General features: G+C 37.6%; 1 protein-coding gene across 1 annotated transcript in view; it reads right to left on the bottom strand.

The window, feature by feature from the left end:
* LOC120781600 (sm-like protein LSM4) overlaps positions 1-14197 on the bottom strand; it is a 40871-nt gene extending 26674 nt beyond the window's left edge. Inside the window, exons 1-3 of the mRNA XM_040113836.1 lie at positions 14086-14197; positions 13990-14031; positions 13833-13931 (exon numbers count right to left, since the gene is read on the bottom strand). Coding sequence (XP_039969770.1) covers positions 13833-13931; positions 13990-14031; positions 14086-14088 — 144 coding nt within the window. The 5' untranslated portion in view covers positions 14089-14197. The remainder of the gene's footprint in view (positions 1-13832; positions 13932-13989; positions 14032-14085) is intronic.
* Between the last annotated feature and the right edge of the window lie 6582 nt (positions 14198-20779).

The raw sequence follows: 20779 nt of genomic DNA, 5'->3' as shown, positions 1-20779 counted from the left end.
CACACGCACGCGACTGAGGACTGTGACTCTGGGGCATTGTGCCAAATGTGTGGCAGGCAGCATCACACGCTGCTCCACCGCACCCCAAGACGTGAGGTTGGTCGGCCACTTGCCACTCGCAGACCGCAGCAATCTAGCTGTGTGGCACGACGACGAAGACCGCCACCACCTCCTGTGCCCCGTCTATGGCTTCCGCGAAACGCAGTACCCATCAGGCGCCATCGTCAAAGGCCACACTACCGGCGCAAGTCCGGACTTAGCAACGTTGTGGCAACGTTGCAACAACTCCAACGATTGCTAGGCTGAACATTCGCCTAGGGGGCCGGGATGGCTAAATGAGTTAAGCTTTCCGCCCTCATACACCACTACACCACACAACACACCACTCTTAAAGCAACTCTGTCACACTCAAAAAGCAACACTGGCACACTCTCCACACTTGGAGACCACACTCTCCACATCCCAACGAGCAAAAAAGGGCTCGTCCTGAAAGAAGCGTGCCTTTTTTTTCGGTCACGACCTACGAGCGAGCAACATCAGCGGACTTTTTGATTTTCGACGCGCAGCAATTTTCTCAGTTTTTCACAACCATCGTGTGTCATCATTTTTGATTTTCGGCGCGCAGCAACTTTCTCAGTTTTTCACAACCATCGGGTGTCATCATTTTTGATCTTCGCACAGCAGTTCATCCAACCTAGTTTCGATTTGTTTTATATATGCACTTGGTGCAGCCTCCGACCAAGGAGCCCAACAATTCACGGTTTTCCATACATTTACTGCCACTCCACTGGTACCGACCAGGGAGATTTTCTTCTTTAACATTATACTTAAAATATTGTAAACGCATTTATGAAGCTTGTGAATATCCTCCTAAATTAAAAGGCAATCATTTGGCCATAACAAAAAAGGCATTTTATTCCGGAGTGGGTGCTAAGGTGTAAGTATTAAAGAAATTATCATAAGTAAGTGGTAAAATAACTACCAGATAACAGAAAGGCCGTTAAATTTATTTAAAAATCAAGTAAAGCTTAGAAAGGGAAATGAAAGCAGCTGTGAAACGCTTAAAATATTTAGTAACAATCTTGTTTTGATAACTTACAAAGAATTAACGCCAGAATACATAAAAGAAATAATTAAAACCTATCTCTTAAAGAAAAAAAAACGTTAGATACATGCCAAATGATATCGACTTTCTACAGTTCCAAGATATTTATAAAAGCTTGATAACTAGTAGCAGAAATAGAACTTAGAGGACAAATAAAGAATTAGAAAATATTTTAGAATATTCTGATTTCAAATCCATTGTTACAGAAATCCATTTAAATGGACTACACCAGGGGATAGAAAAAGTAGCAATATATTTTAAAGAAAAATATTATTACCCAAACTACCTCAAAGAAATTTCAAATATTATCAATAGTTGCGAGCTTTGTAATCACTGTAAAAGTGACCACATTGCAAACAAACTACCATTCAAAGTTACGCCTCCGATAATGAAATCAGAGAAAAATATGTTATAGACTTTTAGAAGTGGAACAATGAATTTTATTTGACTTGTATTGATTTATTTTCGAAATTTGCCATGGTAGAGAACGTAAAATCATTAAATTGGCTTGAAAGTAAAAGAGCGCTATTGAAAGTATTTAATACTATGGGACCCCCTAAGATTATAAAAGTTGACCAAGATCAAGGCCTAAATAATATGAACATCAAACAGTGGTGTGATCAATTAAACATAAAAGTTGAAGTAACAACAGGCAAAACAGGCATAGGCGATATCGAGCGTTTGCATAAAACCCTCAATGAGGAATTGAGAATAATAAATACGTCGGAAGACAAAGAATTGAAATATTTAGAAATAGAACAAGTAATTTTTACCTATAATCACCAGGGTGACCAATTTTATGATTTTACTTAATATTGCTTATGCTGCATATTTTTGCAATTATTATTGGCATGCACATAACATTATTGACACAATATAAAGAGCAGGAATCAAATCCATTTGGCATGGATCTCTGCAAAACGTTTATGCAAGCTAATATTCCATTGAAAAAAATGAGTGATCCCAGCGTGGTAAATTTTTTAGAAAAATATACTGAAAACAACGTGCCATCAGAGACAACAATGCGTAGATACGTTCCAAAATTATACCACGAATGTATGGCAAATTTAAAAAATGTGGAAAATAAATATATATGGGTGTCTTTAGACGAAACGACAGACGTCGAGCAACGTTATATGTATTGCCAATTTTGTATTTGGAGTTCTTGAAGAAGAAGAAAAGGACAAGTGTTACCTTTTAAATGTAGCCGAGCTGGATTCGGCAAACGCAATTAATGCGGCTGCATTCTTTAATGACAGCATGCAATTATTATGGCCAGAAGGCATACAATATTCGAAAGGCTTACTTACAGCTTACAAGTTTTGTATCCAAAAATGATGCATGTAACATGTTTTGCGCATGCATTGCATAGACTTGCTGAGTTTGTCCGTTGTCAATTCAACAAAGTAAATACGCTTATTGCAAGCAACAAATCTGTTTTTTTAAAGGTAAGGTTTTACTGTATGCACAAGGCAAACATTTATTTAACAAATTTTTTAGGCACCCTCGCGTAAAAAAAAACTTTTGGAAATGTTCCCAGATTTACCATTGCCTCCGAGTCCAGTTATAACCATATGGGGGTTGAAAGCTGCGGAGTACTACTGCAAAAATTTTAATGAAATTAAAACTGTGCTTGACACCTTCGACCCAGAAGACTCAGAGGCCAATAAAATTGCAAAAAACCTTTTTGAAGATCAGCAATTGAGCATCGACTTAGCTTTTATTAAAATGAATTTTGTTTTTATAAACGAAAGCATAAAACAGCTCGAAGAAAAAGGAATTCCCCTTGAAAAAAGTATTAACACACTTAACACAGTTTTTTTGAGATTGAAAACGATCTCAAATGATAAATATTTAAATAAATTTAAAGCAATTATGCTGCGTAACCCAGATTACAAAGTAGACATAAATAATGTTCTTTTCGAAAATAAACAAGTAACAAGTTTAATTGATAAGTTCTCTCCAAATGAAATAACTAAATTTAAATATTGTCCAACCACATCTTGTGACGTGGAAAGATCTTTTTCAATTTATGGAATAATATATTATCTGAATACAGACGTAATTTTAAGTTGGAAAGCCTAAAAATGTACATGGTAGCGCATTGCAATAAATAGGACAAAGGAAAATATACTTTTCTTATTTTTCTTAATTAAAGTAGTAAAATTTGAAAATTTATCAATAAAATTCACGAAAAGAATTGTAATACAATAAATTTTTTTATCGTCCTATTTTACTTTTTTAAGAGCATATTTTTAACTTTTTTGGAACTTTTTTAAGCGCTTAAAATCGATTTTTTAGAGCTTAAACACCTCACCTCACCTCACCTCACCTTGATAATCACACAATTATTCATTCGACAACTAACGAAATTCCATATAAGATATTTTTAAACAAAGAGCCGCCAAAAAATTACCCGCAAAAAGTCAAAGAAAGGAGAATTGAAAATATTAATAAATACAGGCAAGAAAAAGATATTGATACTAATTTCGTAAATGCGGAAAATTCAAGGAAAAGATTAAATAAGATATGTAATCCATTTAGACAAGTAAGATTGTTAAAAACAGAAGAAGATGGGGAGCCTCATATTATAAAGTTTAAAAACCAAAAAGTCAGAAAGTATAAAAACCAGTTTAAAAGGAAAAAGAAAAAATATTGAAGAAATTAAATTTGTTTATTAATTTTGGCTTTTTTTGTTGTATTATTATGTATTATCTAAATCACTTAAGCAATATTAGTAAATCATCTTATCCTAGTTATCTACAAAAAATAGTATACTAAAAATTATTGTAGGCAGTTTTCTAAAGTACGATTATATTTAAAACAAAATAACAAAATTGATTTAGAACAAATATGTATTAAATCTAAACGTAAGTACTTTAATTAAGAAATATGTCCACTTTTAAAGTTGGGAGGAGTGACATATATATGTACATATGTCGACTACATATGTACGTGTGTAACTCAACTCCTAAACGCCTCTCTCACACTACGCCTCTTATACTCAGAGATAGGAGCTCGTAGTGTGGGTGGCGAATAAGTAAGCTTATGATTAGGAAATCATTATTGTTTAAGCACTTGAAGTGAATTAAAGGTCATATAATTTGCGTTAAACCTAAATCTCGTGTGTTTATTTTTCTACTTACATATCTGAATTATAGTGATAGTTGTAACTGAATAAGAAAAGGTTGAATCATAATTTGAGATGAGTGCATAATTGCTGACAAATATTCCTGAAGCATTGCGCAGAACAATGCAATATTTAAAAGAAACGATCAAGACTGTATATTCTTACGTGTAGTATCTGGGTTTTAGCCGTCGATTTTGTAATTACATTTGATGAATGTTGAACAAAACATTACCAATTGATTAGATATAGGGCGTGAGACACGCCCTCTTCTGCTCTACTCCTACAATGTTATTCACTATAACAAGAAGCATATATACAAGGTGCGTTCCAAAGCAAACAGGACTTGAAAAAAACAGAACAAATGTTTTTTTCGGCAAAATTAATTTATTTTATTCAAAATAGTCTCCTTTTGCTTCAATACAGCTTTTTGCACGGTCAAAAAGCATGTCGGACGAGTGTTTTAGCTCGTTGGCCGGTATGGCCGCCAGTATGCCGATGCAAGGCTTTTGAATGGCCTCTACGTCTGCATAACGCTTTCCTTTCATGGGCAAATACATTTTTCCGAAAAGAAAGAAGTCGCACGGTGCCATATCAGGTGAATATGGGAGTGGTTAATGGATAAAATGTGACTTTTGGTCAAATAATCGTCCATCAACGCCACCAACAATGTCAGCCTGGAAATCCAACGCAGGATAACTCTTGCCAACAGGTGCTACTTCGGACTAAGTAGGCAATTGAGAAGTAAAGACCTCTCTCGACGAACAAAAACAAAACTCTATAAGTCACTCATTATTCCCGTCCCGCTGTATGGTGCAGAGGCATGGACGATGACAACAACTGATGGGTCGACGTTGCCAGTTTGCGAGAGAAAAGTTCTGCGAAGGATTTACGGTCCTTTCCGCGTTGGTCACGGCGAATATCGCATTCTATGGAACAATAAGCTGTATGAGATATACGACAACATTGACATCATTCACAAATTAAGGGGTTAGGTGGGTTTCAGAGGTATAAAGGTGAAGAAGGTATTTTTACGAGTTTTTTTTTAATATAAGCAATCATGTTGAAAATTCAGCCGTTGAGATCTCATTTTCCCTGGGTGTCTCACAAAAAAGTGCTCTCGCCGTGGACAGCATAACTTATTATTGGTTCATAACTAAGCATATTCCGTTAGTACATATCTTAATCTCGTTTATGAACATAGGAAATAAAAAAAATAAAATTTTCCTTTTTTTCTCAGACTTTGAACAAAAAATCTCATTTTTTGGTCAAAAAATTAAGTTGTAATGAAACAAGAAAAAATCCTTCGTTCAATAACTAGATAATGTTATTTTAAAAACGTGTACACAATACGAACTAAACCGGTCGATAACTTTTCGAGAAATCGTGTCCACCGACTTCAAAAACACAGTTTCGAGAAAAACACGTTTAAACACGGGGCACTTAGCGCAGCTAGCCTCGAGCGCACAAGTTCTCAAAGCTGTATCTCCGAAATTATTACTCAGATCAACTTTAAAATTTAGGACAATATTCTAGAAGTATTGTATGTAGAATTTAATAAAGCAAACCAAAAAAATCGATTTTTTCAAATTTTCAAACCCACCTAACCCCTTAAAAGACAGCGGCTACGTTGGCTAAGTCATCTCGTCAGAATGGACGAAAACACTCCAGCTCTCAAATTATTCGACGCAGTACCAGCCGGGAGAAGCAGAGGAAAACCTCCACTCCGTTGGAAAGACCAGGTGGAGAAGGACCTGGCTTCGATTGGTATCTCCAATTGGCGCCACCTTGCAAAAAGAAGAAACGACTGTTGTTAACTCGGCTATAACCGCGTAAGCGATTTCCACGCCAGTAAAGAAGAAGACGACAACAAAGAGCGATCGAGCCGCGGGTTTAGAATAGTTTTTAATGGATGGCGCCTTTTTGCGCAAACGCAGCAGAAAAATTCCTCCCGGTCCGGGTTGGACTCAATGCCAACACGAGTCAGGAGGATACGGAGCAACCCTGCTGCAAGGCATCGCTCCAATGATGACAAATACAAATTAACATTCACCGATCCAAACGGGGTTAGATCGCCGAAAAAACAGCCCTTGGTCGGATGAAATCCGAGTCAATTCCGGTGCGTAGAACCGGCTGTCGTGGGAGTCCACCTCGGTCAGGTGTAATACATGCAATGGATGGAACCATCTTAAGACCTGTTCAGGCCTTAAGACTCACAGGGAGTGGACCACGAGTTACGTGGCCCCATGTTGCCTACGCAATACTATGACACTAGCCTCTACGGCTGTGCAATCTGCACATAGTTCGCGCTCTGCGCCGCCACTCACCCCGAGTGGCAAACAGAGGACCTCCACGTTCCCCAAGAGCGCAAAAAAGCAACATAGCTTCCATTCTGACTCGGGTCTGCCCCCGCAACACTCAACAGTGGCGTCGCCAACAAATCACTCAGTGCGATAAACGCCCCTGCGGGTTCAGCAGATGCAACAAATACCACCCACACGTCACTCCATCACCCCCAGGATCACCCACGGACACCCGCGACAAACCCGTGTTCTTCAATTCAACTGCAACGGACTACAGAGCAAGATCGAGGAGATAGTTGCACTTATGAATCGGTAACGCGTATCGATAGCTGCGGTCCAAGAAACCAAACTAAAGAGCCGTTCAGATCTTCTGAGTTGTGCAGGTTTCAACGTAATACGTAAAGATCGCGAGCGAGATAATGGTGGTGGCCTAGCCTTCATATTGCACAACACCGTGCAGTATCGTGTAATCGCGGAAGACATCAACCGCAAGGATACTACCCTAGAATGTCAGGGTATAACTATCCGGTCAGGCGATGTAGAGCTCAAAATATTTAATATATACATCCCCCCAGTTACATATTGCCCTACAGGATATCACACGAATATAGGCGCACTACTTCGTGGTGAAAACCGTTTGGTACTATGCGACTTTAACGCGCACCACGATCTTTGGCATCCAAAGTCAATTGATCGTAGGATGATGGAGCTGGCAGAACAGTTTGATGATTCGCTATTCTGCACAATGAATGACGAAGCCCATAATTAATGCTCATAATTATATCGATCGAGAAACCTCCCGATTTCTGTGGACAACCATACCTTCATTAACTTTAATAAAGCTAACTGGGTCGGCTTCACAGAATTTGCTGAGAGCACCTTTAGCGCTCTACCCATTCCTACGGACGTATGCGTCGGCGAACATCGATTCCGCAAGGTGATCGCAGCAGCTACCGATCGCTGGAAGCATAGCGGAAATCCGCCCCAATTCCCCAGCCGAAGCAGCCGAACTATTTTAGCCGACAGTTTACACTGCACCCTTCGGTATACAAAGCCAAGAAATGTGTTAACCAATGGCTGCGCAAAATGCCAAAGGACTGCGCGCCACTTATTTTCACCGATGAGGAGGTTCAGAGTGCTATCAACAAAGCAAAATCCTCAAAATACATTGGCCCTGGTGGAATTAACATGCTAATGCTAAAGCATCCAGGATCGACGGGAGTAAGTTATCTCACCAAGGTCCTCAACCTGTCGCTGACCACTCCTCAAATATCCGATGTGTGGAAAGTCGAAAGAGTGGTCCCATTACTGAAACCTGGGAAACTCGCCAAAAATGCCACCAGCATGGATTCCGAAATGTGCACAGCACCACCACAGCACTTAGCGTCATAAACGCTCAGATAGTTCGTGGCCTTAACCAGAAACCACCCTGTGAGAGAACTATCCTCGTAGCGTTGGACTTGTCAAAAGCTTTTGACACAGTCAACCACACAACGCTATTGCAGGACATTGAGAAAACCACGCTTCCTCCAGGGTTAAGGAGGTGGACCATGAACTACCTGAACGGTCGGCAATCATCCGTACTAATTCGAGGTGAAACATCTAAGCTGAGAAGAATTAAACAGGGCGTTCCGCAGGCTAATGCCCTCTCACTGCTACTGACTAACTTCTACATCTCGAAACTCCCGCAGCCACCAGAGGGGGTTTCCATAACCTCGTACGCAGATGATTGCACGATATTGACGTTGGGCAATGGAATCGATGGCATGTGTTCGAAAGTAAACAGCTACCTCTCCGACCTTTCTCGTTTCCTCACTGCACGGAACCTCACACTTTTCCCCACCAAATCTACAGCGACCATTTTTACGAACTGGACGAAGGAGTATAGACTTGAACTTAATATTGCAGTCGATGCCGTGAAAATTCCGACTGTCAATAACCCTAAGATTTTAGGTGTAACCTTCGAGTCTATGCTCCTTCACTCCCCATACGACCGCGACTATCGCCAATGTACAGAGCCGTAACAAAATCCTCAAGTGGCTAGCCGGCAGCACATGGGGAAAAGACAAAGAAACGTTGTTGGCAACATACAAGGCAATCGGTCTGCCGGTCCTCAACTACACAACACCTATATGGTCGCCTGGATGCAGTGGTACGCAGATGAGGAAACTCCAGACCTGCCAAAATACTGCACTCCGGACCATGACGGGACGGGGCCTTTTGATGTCTCCTATCGAAAACCTACATAGTGAGACGCTTATGCTCCCAGTTAAGTAGCATAATAAACTCCTCTGCAAGCAGTTCCAGCAGGGATGTTTTCGTAGAAATCACCCTTGCAGCCGTTTACTTGGAGAGGAACCGCCTCCTAGGAGCATCAAGAGGTCTTTACTTAACTACATCGACGACATCGTACAGTACGCCGACGGGCTTCGGACGCAACTAACTTCCGACAGGTACTGACCGCCATTCATAGTGGAGCTATCAAAACCTTCACCGACTCCCTTCCAGTGAATGGCATTTTTGGAGTCAAATCACCACCCATCGCAGACGAAGAGCTCGAGTTTCCGCGAGAAACGCGCAGCTTCGTTATGGATATTGTAGCAGATTAAACTCCTACTTATCCAGAATAGACCCAGGCATACCCAATGTATGTCCTGCATGCAACGAGTCTCCGCATGACACTGACCACCTCTTTGCATGCCCTACCAACCCCATCCATCGAACACCCTTTTCCTTTTGGTCCGACCCCGTCGAAACAGCACGTATATTGGCCTTCCGTTAGATGACGTCGATGAAAACACAGATAACCCTTACCATCCTAACGGGGATTGATAACCGTTAAAACAACAACAATAGTTTTTAATAAAATTAAGAAAAAGCGAAATCATCGAAATGTTCTAACTGACAAATCGCAATGAAAGTAAAGGCAAAAATTATGTGGCAATTCAGTTCACCATAGAGAACATGTGAGCTACATTTTAAGACGCATAAAATAAAAGAATCTCCCCTTAAAAGATGACTACCCCGATAAAATAGTCATAAAAATTACTTCCCACTGTTGAAGAAAACAATTAAGAAATCCTCATCACCTGATAATTAGAACTTATACGTTTTTGCCTTTGATTAGGCCACAAGAAAAGCTTGTTTATGAGAAAATTCTATCAAGTTAGACCTCCGAAAATAACCCTTGACTGCTGTGGTAAAAGCAAGTCGTCGGAAGCTATACATGCTAAGCTCTAGAATGTTACTTCTTTTCCGGGTTAATTTAAACAAATAGTTCAATTGTGCGACTTGGCGCTCACGTCACTGTTGACAGTCATAACTTTGAAGTTGTAGATAATTTCGTCTATCTTGGAACCAGCGTAAACACCACCAACAATGTCAGCCTAGAAATCCAACGCCGGATAACTCTTGCCAACAGGTGCTACTTCGGACTGAGTAGGCAATTGAGAAGCAAAGTCCTCTCTCGACAAACAAAAACCAAACTCTATAAGTCACTCATAATTCCCGTTGTTGTTGTTTTAACGGAAATTCAATCCCCGTTGGGATGGTAAATGTCACTTGTGTTGTCGCCGATGTCATCTAACGGTAGGCCCAAGAAACGTGCTGTTTCGACGGGGTCGGACCAAAGGGAGGAGGGTGTTAGATGGGTGGGGTTTATGGGGCATGCAAAGAGGTGGTCAGTATCATGCGGAGACTCGTTGCATGCAGGACATACGGCGGGTATGTCAGGGTCTATTCTGGATAAGTAGGAGTTTAACCTGCTACAGTATCCAGAAGGAAGTTGCGCAAGGGTCACACGCGTTTCTCGCGGCAGCTGGAGCTCTTCGTCTGCGATGGGTGGTGGTTTGACTCCAAGAACGCCATTCACGGGAAGGGAGTCGGTGAAGGTGTTGATGGCTCCGCTGTGAATGGCGGTCAGTACCTGTCTAAAGTTAGTTGCGTCCGAAGTCCGGTCGGCGTACTGCACGACGTCGTCGACGTAATCCTGGAATGACCTTTTGATGCTTCTAGGAGGCGGTTCCGCTCCAAGCAGATGACTGCAGGGGTGATTTCTGCGAAAGCATCCCAGCAGGAATTGCCTGAAGAGGAGTTCATTATGCTCCTTAACTGGGAGCATAAGGATCTCACTGTGGAGGTGTTCAATTGGAGACATGAAAAGACATCCTGTAGTGGTCCGGAGTGCAGTGTTCTGACAGGTCTGTAGTTTCCTCATCTGCGTACCACTGCATCCAGGCGACCATATGGGGGCTGCGTAATTGAGGACTGCCTTGTATGTTGCATGAGCATAGACTGTCGAATGTTACACCTAAAATCTTAGGATTGTTGACAGTCGGAATTTTGACGCCGTCGACTGCAATGTTAAGCTCAAGTCTATACTCCTTCGTCCAGTTTGTGATTATGGTCGATGTGGATTTGGTGGGGGAAAGTGTGAGATTTCGTACAGTTAGGAAACGAGAAAGGTCGGAGAGGTAGCTGTTTACCTTCGAACACATGCCATCGATTCCATTGCCCGACGCCAATATCGTGCAGTCATCAGCGTACGAGGTTATGGAAACTCCTTCTGGTGGTTGTGGGAGTTTCGAGATGTAGAAGTTAAACAGTAGTGGGGAGAGGACACCACCCTGCGGAACCCCCTGTTTAATTCTTCTCAGTTTATATGTTTTACCTCGAAATAGTACGGATGACTGGCGACCGCTCAGATAGTTCATGGTCCACCTCTTTAGAACTGGAGGGAGCGTAGTTGTTTCGATGTCCTGCAGTAGCGTTGTGTGATTGACCGTGTCAAAAGCTTTTGACAGGTCCAACGCTACGAGGATCGTTCTTTCGCAGGGTGGTTTCTGGTTGAGGCCACGAACTATCTGGGCGTTTATGACGCTTAAGTGCTATGGTGGTGCTGTGCACTTTTCGGAATCCATGCTGGTGGCTGGCTAGGCTCAGGTGGTGAGTGAAGGTCGGGAGTAGCAAGCCCTCAAGTGTCTTCACTACTGGGGAGAGGAGAGTTATCGGTCGATAAGATTCCCCTTTGTTGGCGGGTTTCCGAGGTTTCAGTAGTGGGACCACTCTTCTGACTTTCCACACATCGGTTATTTGAAGAGTGCATCGAGCCTAGATGCTTTAGCATTAGCATGTTGATTCCATCAGGGCCAATGGATTTAGATGATTTTGCTTTTTTGATGGCACCCTGAACCTCTTCGTCGGTGAAAGTAAGTGGCGCGCCTTACTCATAATTCCCGTCCTGCTATATGGTGCAGAGTCGTGGACGATGTCAACAACGGATGAGTCGACGTTGCGAGTTTTCGAGAGAAAAGTTCTGCGAAGATTTATGGTCCTTTGCGCGTTAGCCACGGCGAATACCGCATTCGATGGAACGATGAGCTGTACGAGATATACGACGACATCGACATAGTTCAGCGAATTAAAAGACAGCGGCTACGCTGGCTAAGTCATGTTGTCCGGATGGACGAAAACACTCCAGCTCTGAAAGTATTCGACGCAGTAATTGTGTACTATTTTACTGTAAAATTAGCGAACGTCAAATACTTATTCCACTTTATTGATGACACTTTAACTCCTACAAAATACTGCCATAAAGTCCGCCAAAAATTACTTTATTGCATTAGATCGTAAATAAAAAAACAAGAAAAAACGTTAACTTCGGTTGCACCGAAGCTAAATACCCTTCACAGGTGCATTTCTGTTAGTAACTACATATGTGTTCAGTTTGTATGGAAGCTATATGCTATAATAATCCGTTCTAAACAAGTTTTTTAGAGATAACATTGTTGCCTTAAAAAATAACATATATCAAATTTCGTGAATACATCCTGTCAAATGTGAAAGTTGTCCATACAAGAACTTGATTCCGATCGTTCAGTTTGTATGGCAACTATATGCTATAGTTAACCGATCTGAACAATTTCTTCGGAGATTACATTGTTGCCTTAGAAAATAACATATTTCAAATTTCGTGAATATATCTTGTCAAATGTGAAAGTTTTCCATACAAGCATTTGATTCCGATCGTTCAGTTTGTATGGCAGCTATATGTTATAGTGGTCCGATATCGGCCGTTGCGATAAATGAGCAGCTTCTTGAAGAGGAAATGACGTTTGCAAAATTTCAAAACGGTATCTTAAAAACTGAGAGACTAGTTCGTATATATACAGACAGACAGACAGACATGGCTAAATCGACTAAGCTCGACATACTGATCATTTATATATATACTTTATAGGGTCTCCGACGATTCCTTCTGGGTGTTACAAACTTCGTGACAAACTTAATATACCCTGTTCAGGGTATAAAAACTTAATCATTAGAACCACAATTAGAATTTAAGGTAAATGTCCATGAAAGCGGCTTTTCTAAAAACATGGACAATTTTCACGGGAAATGTCTAAAAAATTTTGTTTTTAATTCTACTTTAAGAATATATGTATATGGGGCATCCTTTTAAAATAAGTATTTTTTTTTTTTTTGTTTTGTTTTTTGTATTGTGCATTTGCACAATAAGGGTTGCATACTAGCAAATAAATGGTATTGCCATATCTGCAAATGCATAGAATTTAACCAAAGTAAAATAATTAAAATAAACCTTTGTTTACAACAAATATTAAAAAAATTAATTTACAGAAACGCTATAGTGAAGTGTTACTAAGTGAAAAGTGAATAAAATAAGTGAAAAAGTCATTCCCAATATACAAATCATCAAGTTAAAAGTTACTCTCACTCAAAAATTATTACGCGTAAAAATATGTAAACAAGCTAAAAACGAAAAAAAAGCAATCGCGTTAAAGTGAGAAATTCGCGTAAAAAAGGAATTTGCGCTGCAAAAATAACCGCGTTAAAGTGAAATAGCGTAAAAAGAGATCGCGTAAAAAAAAGACTGAGTGTATATATATTTTCGTGATCTGGAGAACGTCTCCTTTCCACTGATACCCATTTTATCCCCGAAATACTGGGATGCTATTCTAAAATTTACCTAATTTTTCTAATATGTATTTCTCATTTTTATCAATTCTCGTTCTGTCCCGAATATCGAGAGTATCGGTATTTCGAAACCGATCACTGCTCGTATCGCTAGTGCCCAATTGAATTTCGAAGTGGTGCAGCGCGCATATCGTGCAAAAACATATTTTTTTGTTGTTTATACAGCAAAAAAAAACCTTAAAAATAGGCCATGCGCCATATATATTCGTAAAGTAAATTGAAACCAAGAATCCCGTGAAAATTGTTACACGTTTTCGAAAAAGCCGCTCTCCTGAACATTTACCGAATTTAATTCCAATCTTACCTTAGATGTACAAATAACATCACGGAGATTTATATTCATCCAGGAATCGCAGCTAACCAAATGTCCATTATATGTTTCTCCATTCTTTAACTCTACTAACTACAATTATACACTCAATTAACAAGATTTCCAATACACCATAAATAAAGAGGTTTACCATAGGGTGGCTCTGAGCCGTCTTTAGCAGCGTAAGAGGTAGCTGAAAAACTTTGAAATTAACTTAACGCAAAAAAATATAAAATAATTATCCTACCATTAGCTTAATAAGCAAACACAATTTGTATTTAAATATCCTTCTTTATACGTATATTATTACAAGTAGCTGGACCTTGCATATACTTATAAAGACCCCTAATAGTAATCGATTAAAATCGAATACTCACGACAATAGTGTTTATATTCCAACAAAAGTGACACTATGTTCGGATCGACGTCTTCAAAAAACATTTGTGGGTTGTGGAATCTAAGTCGTTCGGGCCGAAAATGTTTGTTTTCGATGAGTTTTCACTGACAACTCATAAATTTATTTTTTTTGTATTTTTGCTTTTCCATTTTTCAACATCAATAGGGGGATTCTCTTGCTCTTGCAAGATTGCACGATGTCACAAAATGCAAAAGTCCTATACCGAAATGTGCAAGGCCAAGTAAGAACCTATTGCAGAATCTAGTAGATATATGAACGGCTTATTCGGTCCATTTATTGAGAATGGCTATTGTGCATGTCTATTGAGAATTAGCGCACCTTCTGCACAATTCTAAAAACCAAACTGTAACAAATCTTTCTAATTTAAGTAGAAATTATAAAATCTATTCAAAACATACCTTCCTCAACAATTTAACGACGAAATATGCCTTTATGTAAAATGACAACTTAAAGAAGGTTGAAAACAAGCAAATATGAGCAATTCGCTGAAATTTCTCTTTTTCGCTTTAATTCCTCTTTCTTTATTTAGCAATCTTAGTTCTAATAACAACAAGCGTCTATAAATTATACTTCGAATTAAAATGAGTATAAAGAATCTTTCCATGCAAATGGATTCTTTCTTATATAAATCTAAAAAACAACTAAGTAATTTTAAATAATACTATTACTTAATAAAATACTTCGAGTTTTAAAGGAGTACAACGCAAAAGTACTTCAGTCACCCTGAGTATTGGCTCGACCAGGGTTATTTTTTTAAAGTGCGGCCGAAGGCCACAAGCGCAGACAGGAGTTTTAAGCCACACTGGGTTTTGGCTCGACCACGGTTATCCTTTTAAACGCAAGGAGTACTACGCGAAAGTACTTCTGTCACTCCCATATGATATAAATTTTATAATTTTATCTCAGAGTTTCACTTATTTGTGTATATTAAATATAACTCACATATTATACATATTCATTTGCATAAGGAAAAAATGTTGGAAAGTGTTTTTTATTACAGTTACAGTAGAAAAAAGAATTACGCGAAAATACAAACAAAGAAAAATCGTTGAAAATCCTACATATTTTTAACGATGAATGTGCTAAACTCTATAGATACCCTGCAAGACGGGCAGTTGTTAGCAAACGTGTAAACGGATTGTTATTGTTCACTTTTACATTCGTTAAAATATTTGTTACTTTTGTTCAGTGAGTGGGAAAAAGTAACACACAGCTATTTGATCAGAAAACTTAATGCATAGAGAAGGTGCAAATTGAATTCCGTATGATGTTCGATTTGACGGCTAACAGGGCTGATAGAATTGTAGTAAGGAATTCACCATTCTCACTGCAATTTAGCAGAAATGGGCACGTTCAATGGCAGAAATATATGTAAAACGACTGAATTCGTGCGAGAATGAATAAAGAGAAATGCTTTGAAGAAAAATATACAAAGTCACACACAGAATGTAAAAAAGCATTCTCTGAGTCACATATGCGTGATTATTTTGTATCAAATGAACCATTGTTTTCCGAAAAATGGTAAAAATTTTATTTTTTTACAAAATCAGGAAAAATAAGTTAAAAATAATTAAGGTACTCACAACCCGTCGTAAAGCATAGTAAAATCGTAAAATTATAAATTTTTACACTTGTTTAAAAAAATTGTTGTGGGATTTCATACAAAAATGAGTTTACACATTAACATTTCTCAATGCTATATTTTCGAATCGTTATAACTTATAACTTTATGAGACTTGAGAAAACCCTAAATTTTAATTTTATTTCTCTTTAATTTAATTTTTTGAATTTAAATATATTAATATTTCAAATAAATTATATTTAATTCGACTATTACAAAGTGAAGATGTGCCAAATGAACTTCATTTCTTCAAAGAAAATTGGTGATCTTCATGAAATATGCATATTCGCATTATTTCGTTACAATTTCCATATTTGTACCAACAGAATTTCTATGGCAGATACATATATCATTTCTTTGGCACATTTGTCTGTATGTTTGCGAAAGCAAATACGAGCCACATACATATGTACATATATGCATAATAACAAGTGTCGAACGCATCTTTCGCATTTCCGATGTCACGGTCAACCAATGGCGGAAACTGGCGTTTTGTCAAAGAATCAATCTGTCGAGGCACAGGCGCGACGACAAAACGCCACAACATTGTGTGATGATAGTAAATCCAAGCTGTGTCGAGAAAAATAAACGAATGGCCGCCGATTGTCACCGCTTCCCTTGCCGCTGTAAAAGCTTCGCCAACAAACTAGCGTAAATATGTTTGTTTTTATATGAGCTTGCATACATATCGACACAGCTTTTTGCGAGCCACGGAAAAATATTTTAGAATTAACAAATATTGTAAATCGAAAACAGCTATGTTGCCACTTTTCTCACTTCTTTCTTAGAACAAACACCAGAAAAATGTTCAGTTTATGACTTTTAGCTTTTGCCATCGCCGCGAAAAGACGCTTGTTGGAAAAGGCATGCTCGAGGAGATGTTATGGCGTCTGTTTTTATGAATGAGGCGCGGTCGCTTGTGGAATATGCCTTTATGTATGAAGTTTATGAGTGAAATCGTTTTGTCGTTAAATTTACTACATTTGGGCTTCGCCAATTCGGCTGCCATATTGACTTGCCATGCTTATGCTGTTTGAGCAATTGTTGTTTTTGTAGAACAATGTTTAAATTTTTTGTTGGTGACATATTCGCATGTGTGCGCATATGTATGTTTGTACGCTTGTGGATTATTTGTTCGGCAATGTATACAAATATATGTACATATAAGTATATATGAATACATGAACATGCAGAAGTGATAAAATCATGATTGGAATTTCTGAACGCGCACATGCGTATACATACATTCATATGAGCAGATAAGAAGATTCATATGACAGACGATGTATTTATTTATTGTTGTGATAAATTCAATTTCTATTAGTAAGAAACATAATACAAAAATATTTATTAGTATAGTATATTATGTAAAAATCAAATAAAATTATTGAATATGCAAGTCCAAATTGGCTATAAATATTACTCATTTCATAATTATGTTTACATGTGAATATTGAATTGCTGAGGGCAAAACGCAAAAGCATGCAAATTAATAACTCCGTTTAGTTTTCGTGGGCAACTACGGGCAACTGCCCGTGGTGAACTGCCGAGGGCAACTCCCTGTGGTCAACTGCCTGTGGTCAACTGCCGTTTTCTTTATTACATTTTCTTAAATACAATATTTTGCTTAAGCCTATATACAAATATTAATCTTACATTCTAGGAAGTATATCTACAATCCACTTGAGATAGGACATATGTAGGACATATGTTACAAGTTACATTTTACATTTTTGGACCACCTAAGGCGGACAGTATTAGCAAAGTACACATAATGTTACTTACGGATACTTAATACGGACCATATGGGTCGTAAGTGTCATGTTACATATTTATGACAGATAAAGAATATGTTCATGTAATGTGAACTGGTGGTATTAACTCCCCCACCTCTAAATTGAAGCGTCCCGATTCAAATGGATATATAGTAGTACGTGAGGCTATATACTATTTTATCAATTTGAACAGTACTATTTTGAAATCTTAATTTATTTAAATTTGACTCTTAAATATACTTTCGATACATTTTATATTATTTTTGACTTCTAATTATTTTTTGATGGAAGTGTTTTTATATATGACATCTTTTATTGTATTATTGCCTGAATACATTTCAGCAATTTTTCTTTTACATTTAGGGTTTTCTCAAGTCGCATAAAGTTATAAGTTATAACGATTCGAAAACATAACATTGAGAATTGTAAATGTGTAAACTCATTTTTGTATGAAATCTAACAACATTTTTTTTTTTAGCAAGTGTAAAAATTTATAATTTTACGATTTTACGATGCTTTACGATGGCTTGTGAGTACCCCAATTATTGAAATTATTTATATATAATATTAGTACCTCCTTTTTTGGAGCATATTCTTTTATTTTATTGTCGGTATTATCTTCGACTGGCGTCTTAGGATTTTCTAGTCCCAAGTATTTTAAATTTAGTATTTTTATATTCTATTTGGCTTTTCGCCATTCTTTTTTGTTTTATTATACCGGTAAAATCTTCGGCTGGCATTGTTGAACTTTTTGTTCCACAATTTTAAAGTATTTTTTTATTTTTAGTATTGCCGGTACTTTCTTCGGCTGGTGCCTTAAGACTTTTTTGTTCAAAGTAATATAAATTTTGAATTTTTATATTTTGATTTACATATATATATTTATATTTATTTTATATATTTTTCCATTATTTTTTTGTTTTATTTTGCCGGTATCAACTTCGGCTGGCGTTGTAGAACATTTTCGTTCTACAATATTTTGTATAATTCTTCTTTTTACTCTGCTGGTATGAATCTTAAGCTGGCGTTTTAGGACCTTTTTGTCCCAAAATATTTTTTTTTTGTTAATAAAATATTGCCGGAAAAATCTTCGGCAGGCACTTCAGGAGTCTCTGCTCCCAAAGAATTATATTTTTTTCCTTTAAATTTATTTTTCGGTTTTGTTTGTTTTTTTTATATATGTATATATTTGTGAGTTTCATGAAGCAAATTAATACTCACAATAAACAATTTATATACTTAATTTAATTAATAAATACATATGTATAAGCCTTACTTACAACTAATTTTATGTTGCTGCTTCTACTGCTGCTGTTGTTACTGTTGCTATTGCTGCTGTTGCTGCTGTTACTACTGTTGCGGCTATTGTTGACTTTGCTGTTGCTGTTGCTTTTTAAGTCGAATTTTGGCGGTTGGTTGTGCAATGGTCGTCGTTGGCGGCCGTGTGCGAGATTTAAATGAAATCAGTTTTTTGGTGAAATTTCTGATTTACAGAATTTTTTTTATTTATTTGTTTTTATGTGGATAGTTTATAGATCCACGCACTTTCTTCTATTTGTTTAAAATTTTCAAAAACTTTCACTTTCAGTTTTTGGTTTTTCAATTCACATTTTAAAATCACTTTATTTGTGAAACTGTTGTAGTTTTTTATTTCTCAATTTTACTTATTTTTTCAATTGTTGTAACGCGTACGTTAGCTTGTTTTTCGCTCGTAATCCGTATAGATGAGGCGCGTTCGATTGGCAGTAGGCACAAATTTTTTCAATAATTTTCTAAGTGGCTGAGATTTTTTTGATTATGTGTCTCTTTTTGGACTTAGCGTTTTTTGAACTTTTTTTTACTTTTCTCCTCAATTGAGGATACTTGATTGTTTTTCAAACGGTAACACGGGGATTTTTTGTCCCCTTAAATGGTTACCGCCGAAATTTATTGTTACATTTTGGTCCGCCAGAGATTATTTCATCTCCTGGCAGGATCGCCAATTAAAAACTCCGTTTAGTTTTCGTGGGCAACTACGGGCAACTGCCCGTGGTGAACTGCCGAGGGCAACTCCCTGTGGTCAACTGCCTGTGGTCAACTGCCTCGTTTTCTTTATTACATTTTCTTAAATACAATATTTTGCTTAAGCCTAGATACAAATATTAATCTTACATTCTAGGAAGTATATCTACAATCCACTTGAGATAGGACATATGTAGGACATATGTTACAAGTTACATTTTACATTTTTGGACCACCTAAGGCGGACAGTATTAGCAAAGTACACATAATGTTACTTACGGATACTTAATACGGACCATATGGGTCGTAAGTGTCATGTTACATATTTATGACAGATAAAGAATATGTTCATGTAATGTGAACTGGTGGTATTAACTTGCATACATACATATGTATATGCATACATTGCACATACAAGCGATTGCCTGGTTGAAAACAAAAATTTAAACAAGCAAAACGAAATTCTTTACATTCGTTGGGAGAGTAATCATGGACATACATATGTATATTGATGTCTCTTCATATTCTCTTTTTGGGCATACATGCCATGTCATCATATGCCGTAAATACATAGATTTATTTCTCTTTATATTCTGTGTGAGTAAGTGGAGAACTATTAAAAATGTTAACATTTCACAGCGTGACTTCTGTGGTTGTGAGGTGAATTCCTAACTATAAATCTAACAAATGTTCGATATCGAACCTGCACCTTCTCTATGCTTTATATTCTCTGATTTGATGTTCAATGGTCATCTCACTCTAACCAATGGCAAATATCGCATGCTGCCTAGCTCTAACAGAATAAATACATTTGTTGGCAAATCTCTTGACAGCATGTTACGGGTAACAAATTCTTTTGTTACGCATAGCTTACCTATGTGTTATGCATAGCAAAAGTTATTTGTTACCCACATATCTGTTAGTGTTATTATTTTCGTTAGCAGTTTGTTACCTTTAACATATAAACATGTTAGCAGGAACGATCAGTAACAAGCATATTTGTTATACATTTGTTACTTCAAGCAAATTCAATTTTTTTAAATAGAGTAAATAGAGTATTTTTTATATTATTTCGCTTTATTTAATTTTAAAATCATATATACTCAAACCAATAATTTGCCTATTA

Source organism: Bactrocera tryoni, unplaced genomic scaffold, assembly GCF_016617805.1.
Source record: "Bactrocera tryoni isolate S06 unplaced genomic scaffold, CSIRO_BtryS06_freeze2 scaffold_7, whole genome shotgun sequence".
In the NCBI taxonomy this organism is placed as follows: domain Eukaryota; kingdom Metazoa; phylum Arthropoda; class Insecta; order Diptera; family Tephritidae; genus Bactrocera; species Bactrocera tryoni.
The sequence above is the reverse complement of the archived record's forward strand: the minus strand, read 5'-3'. Positions and strand labels throughout refer to the sequence as shown.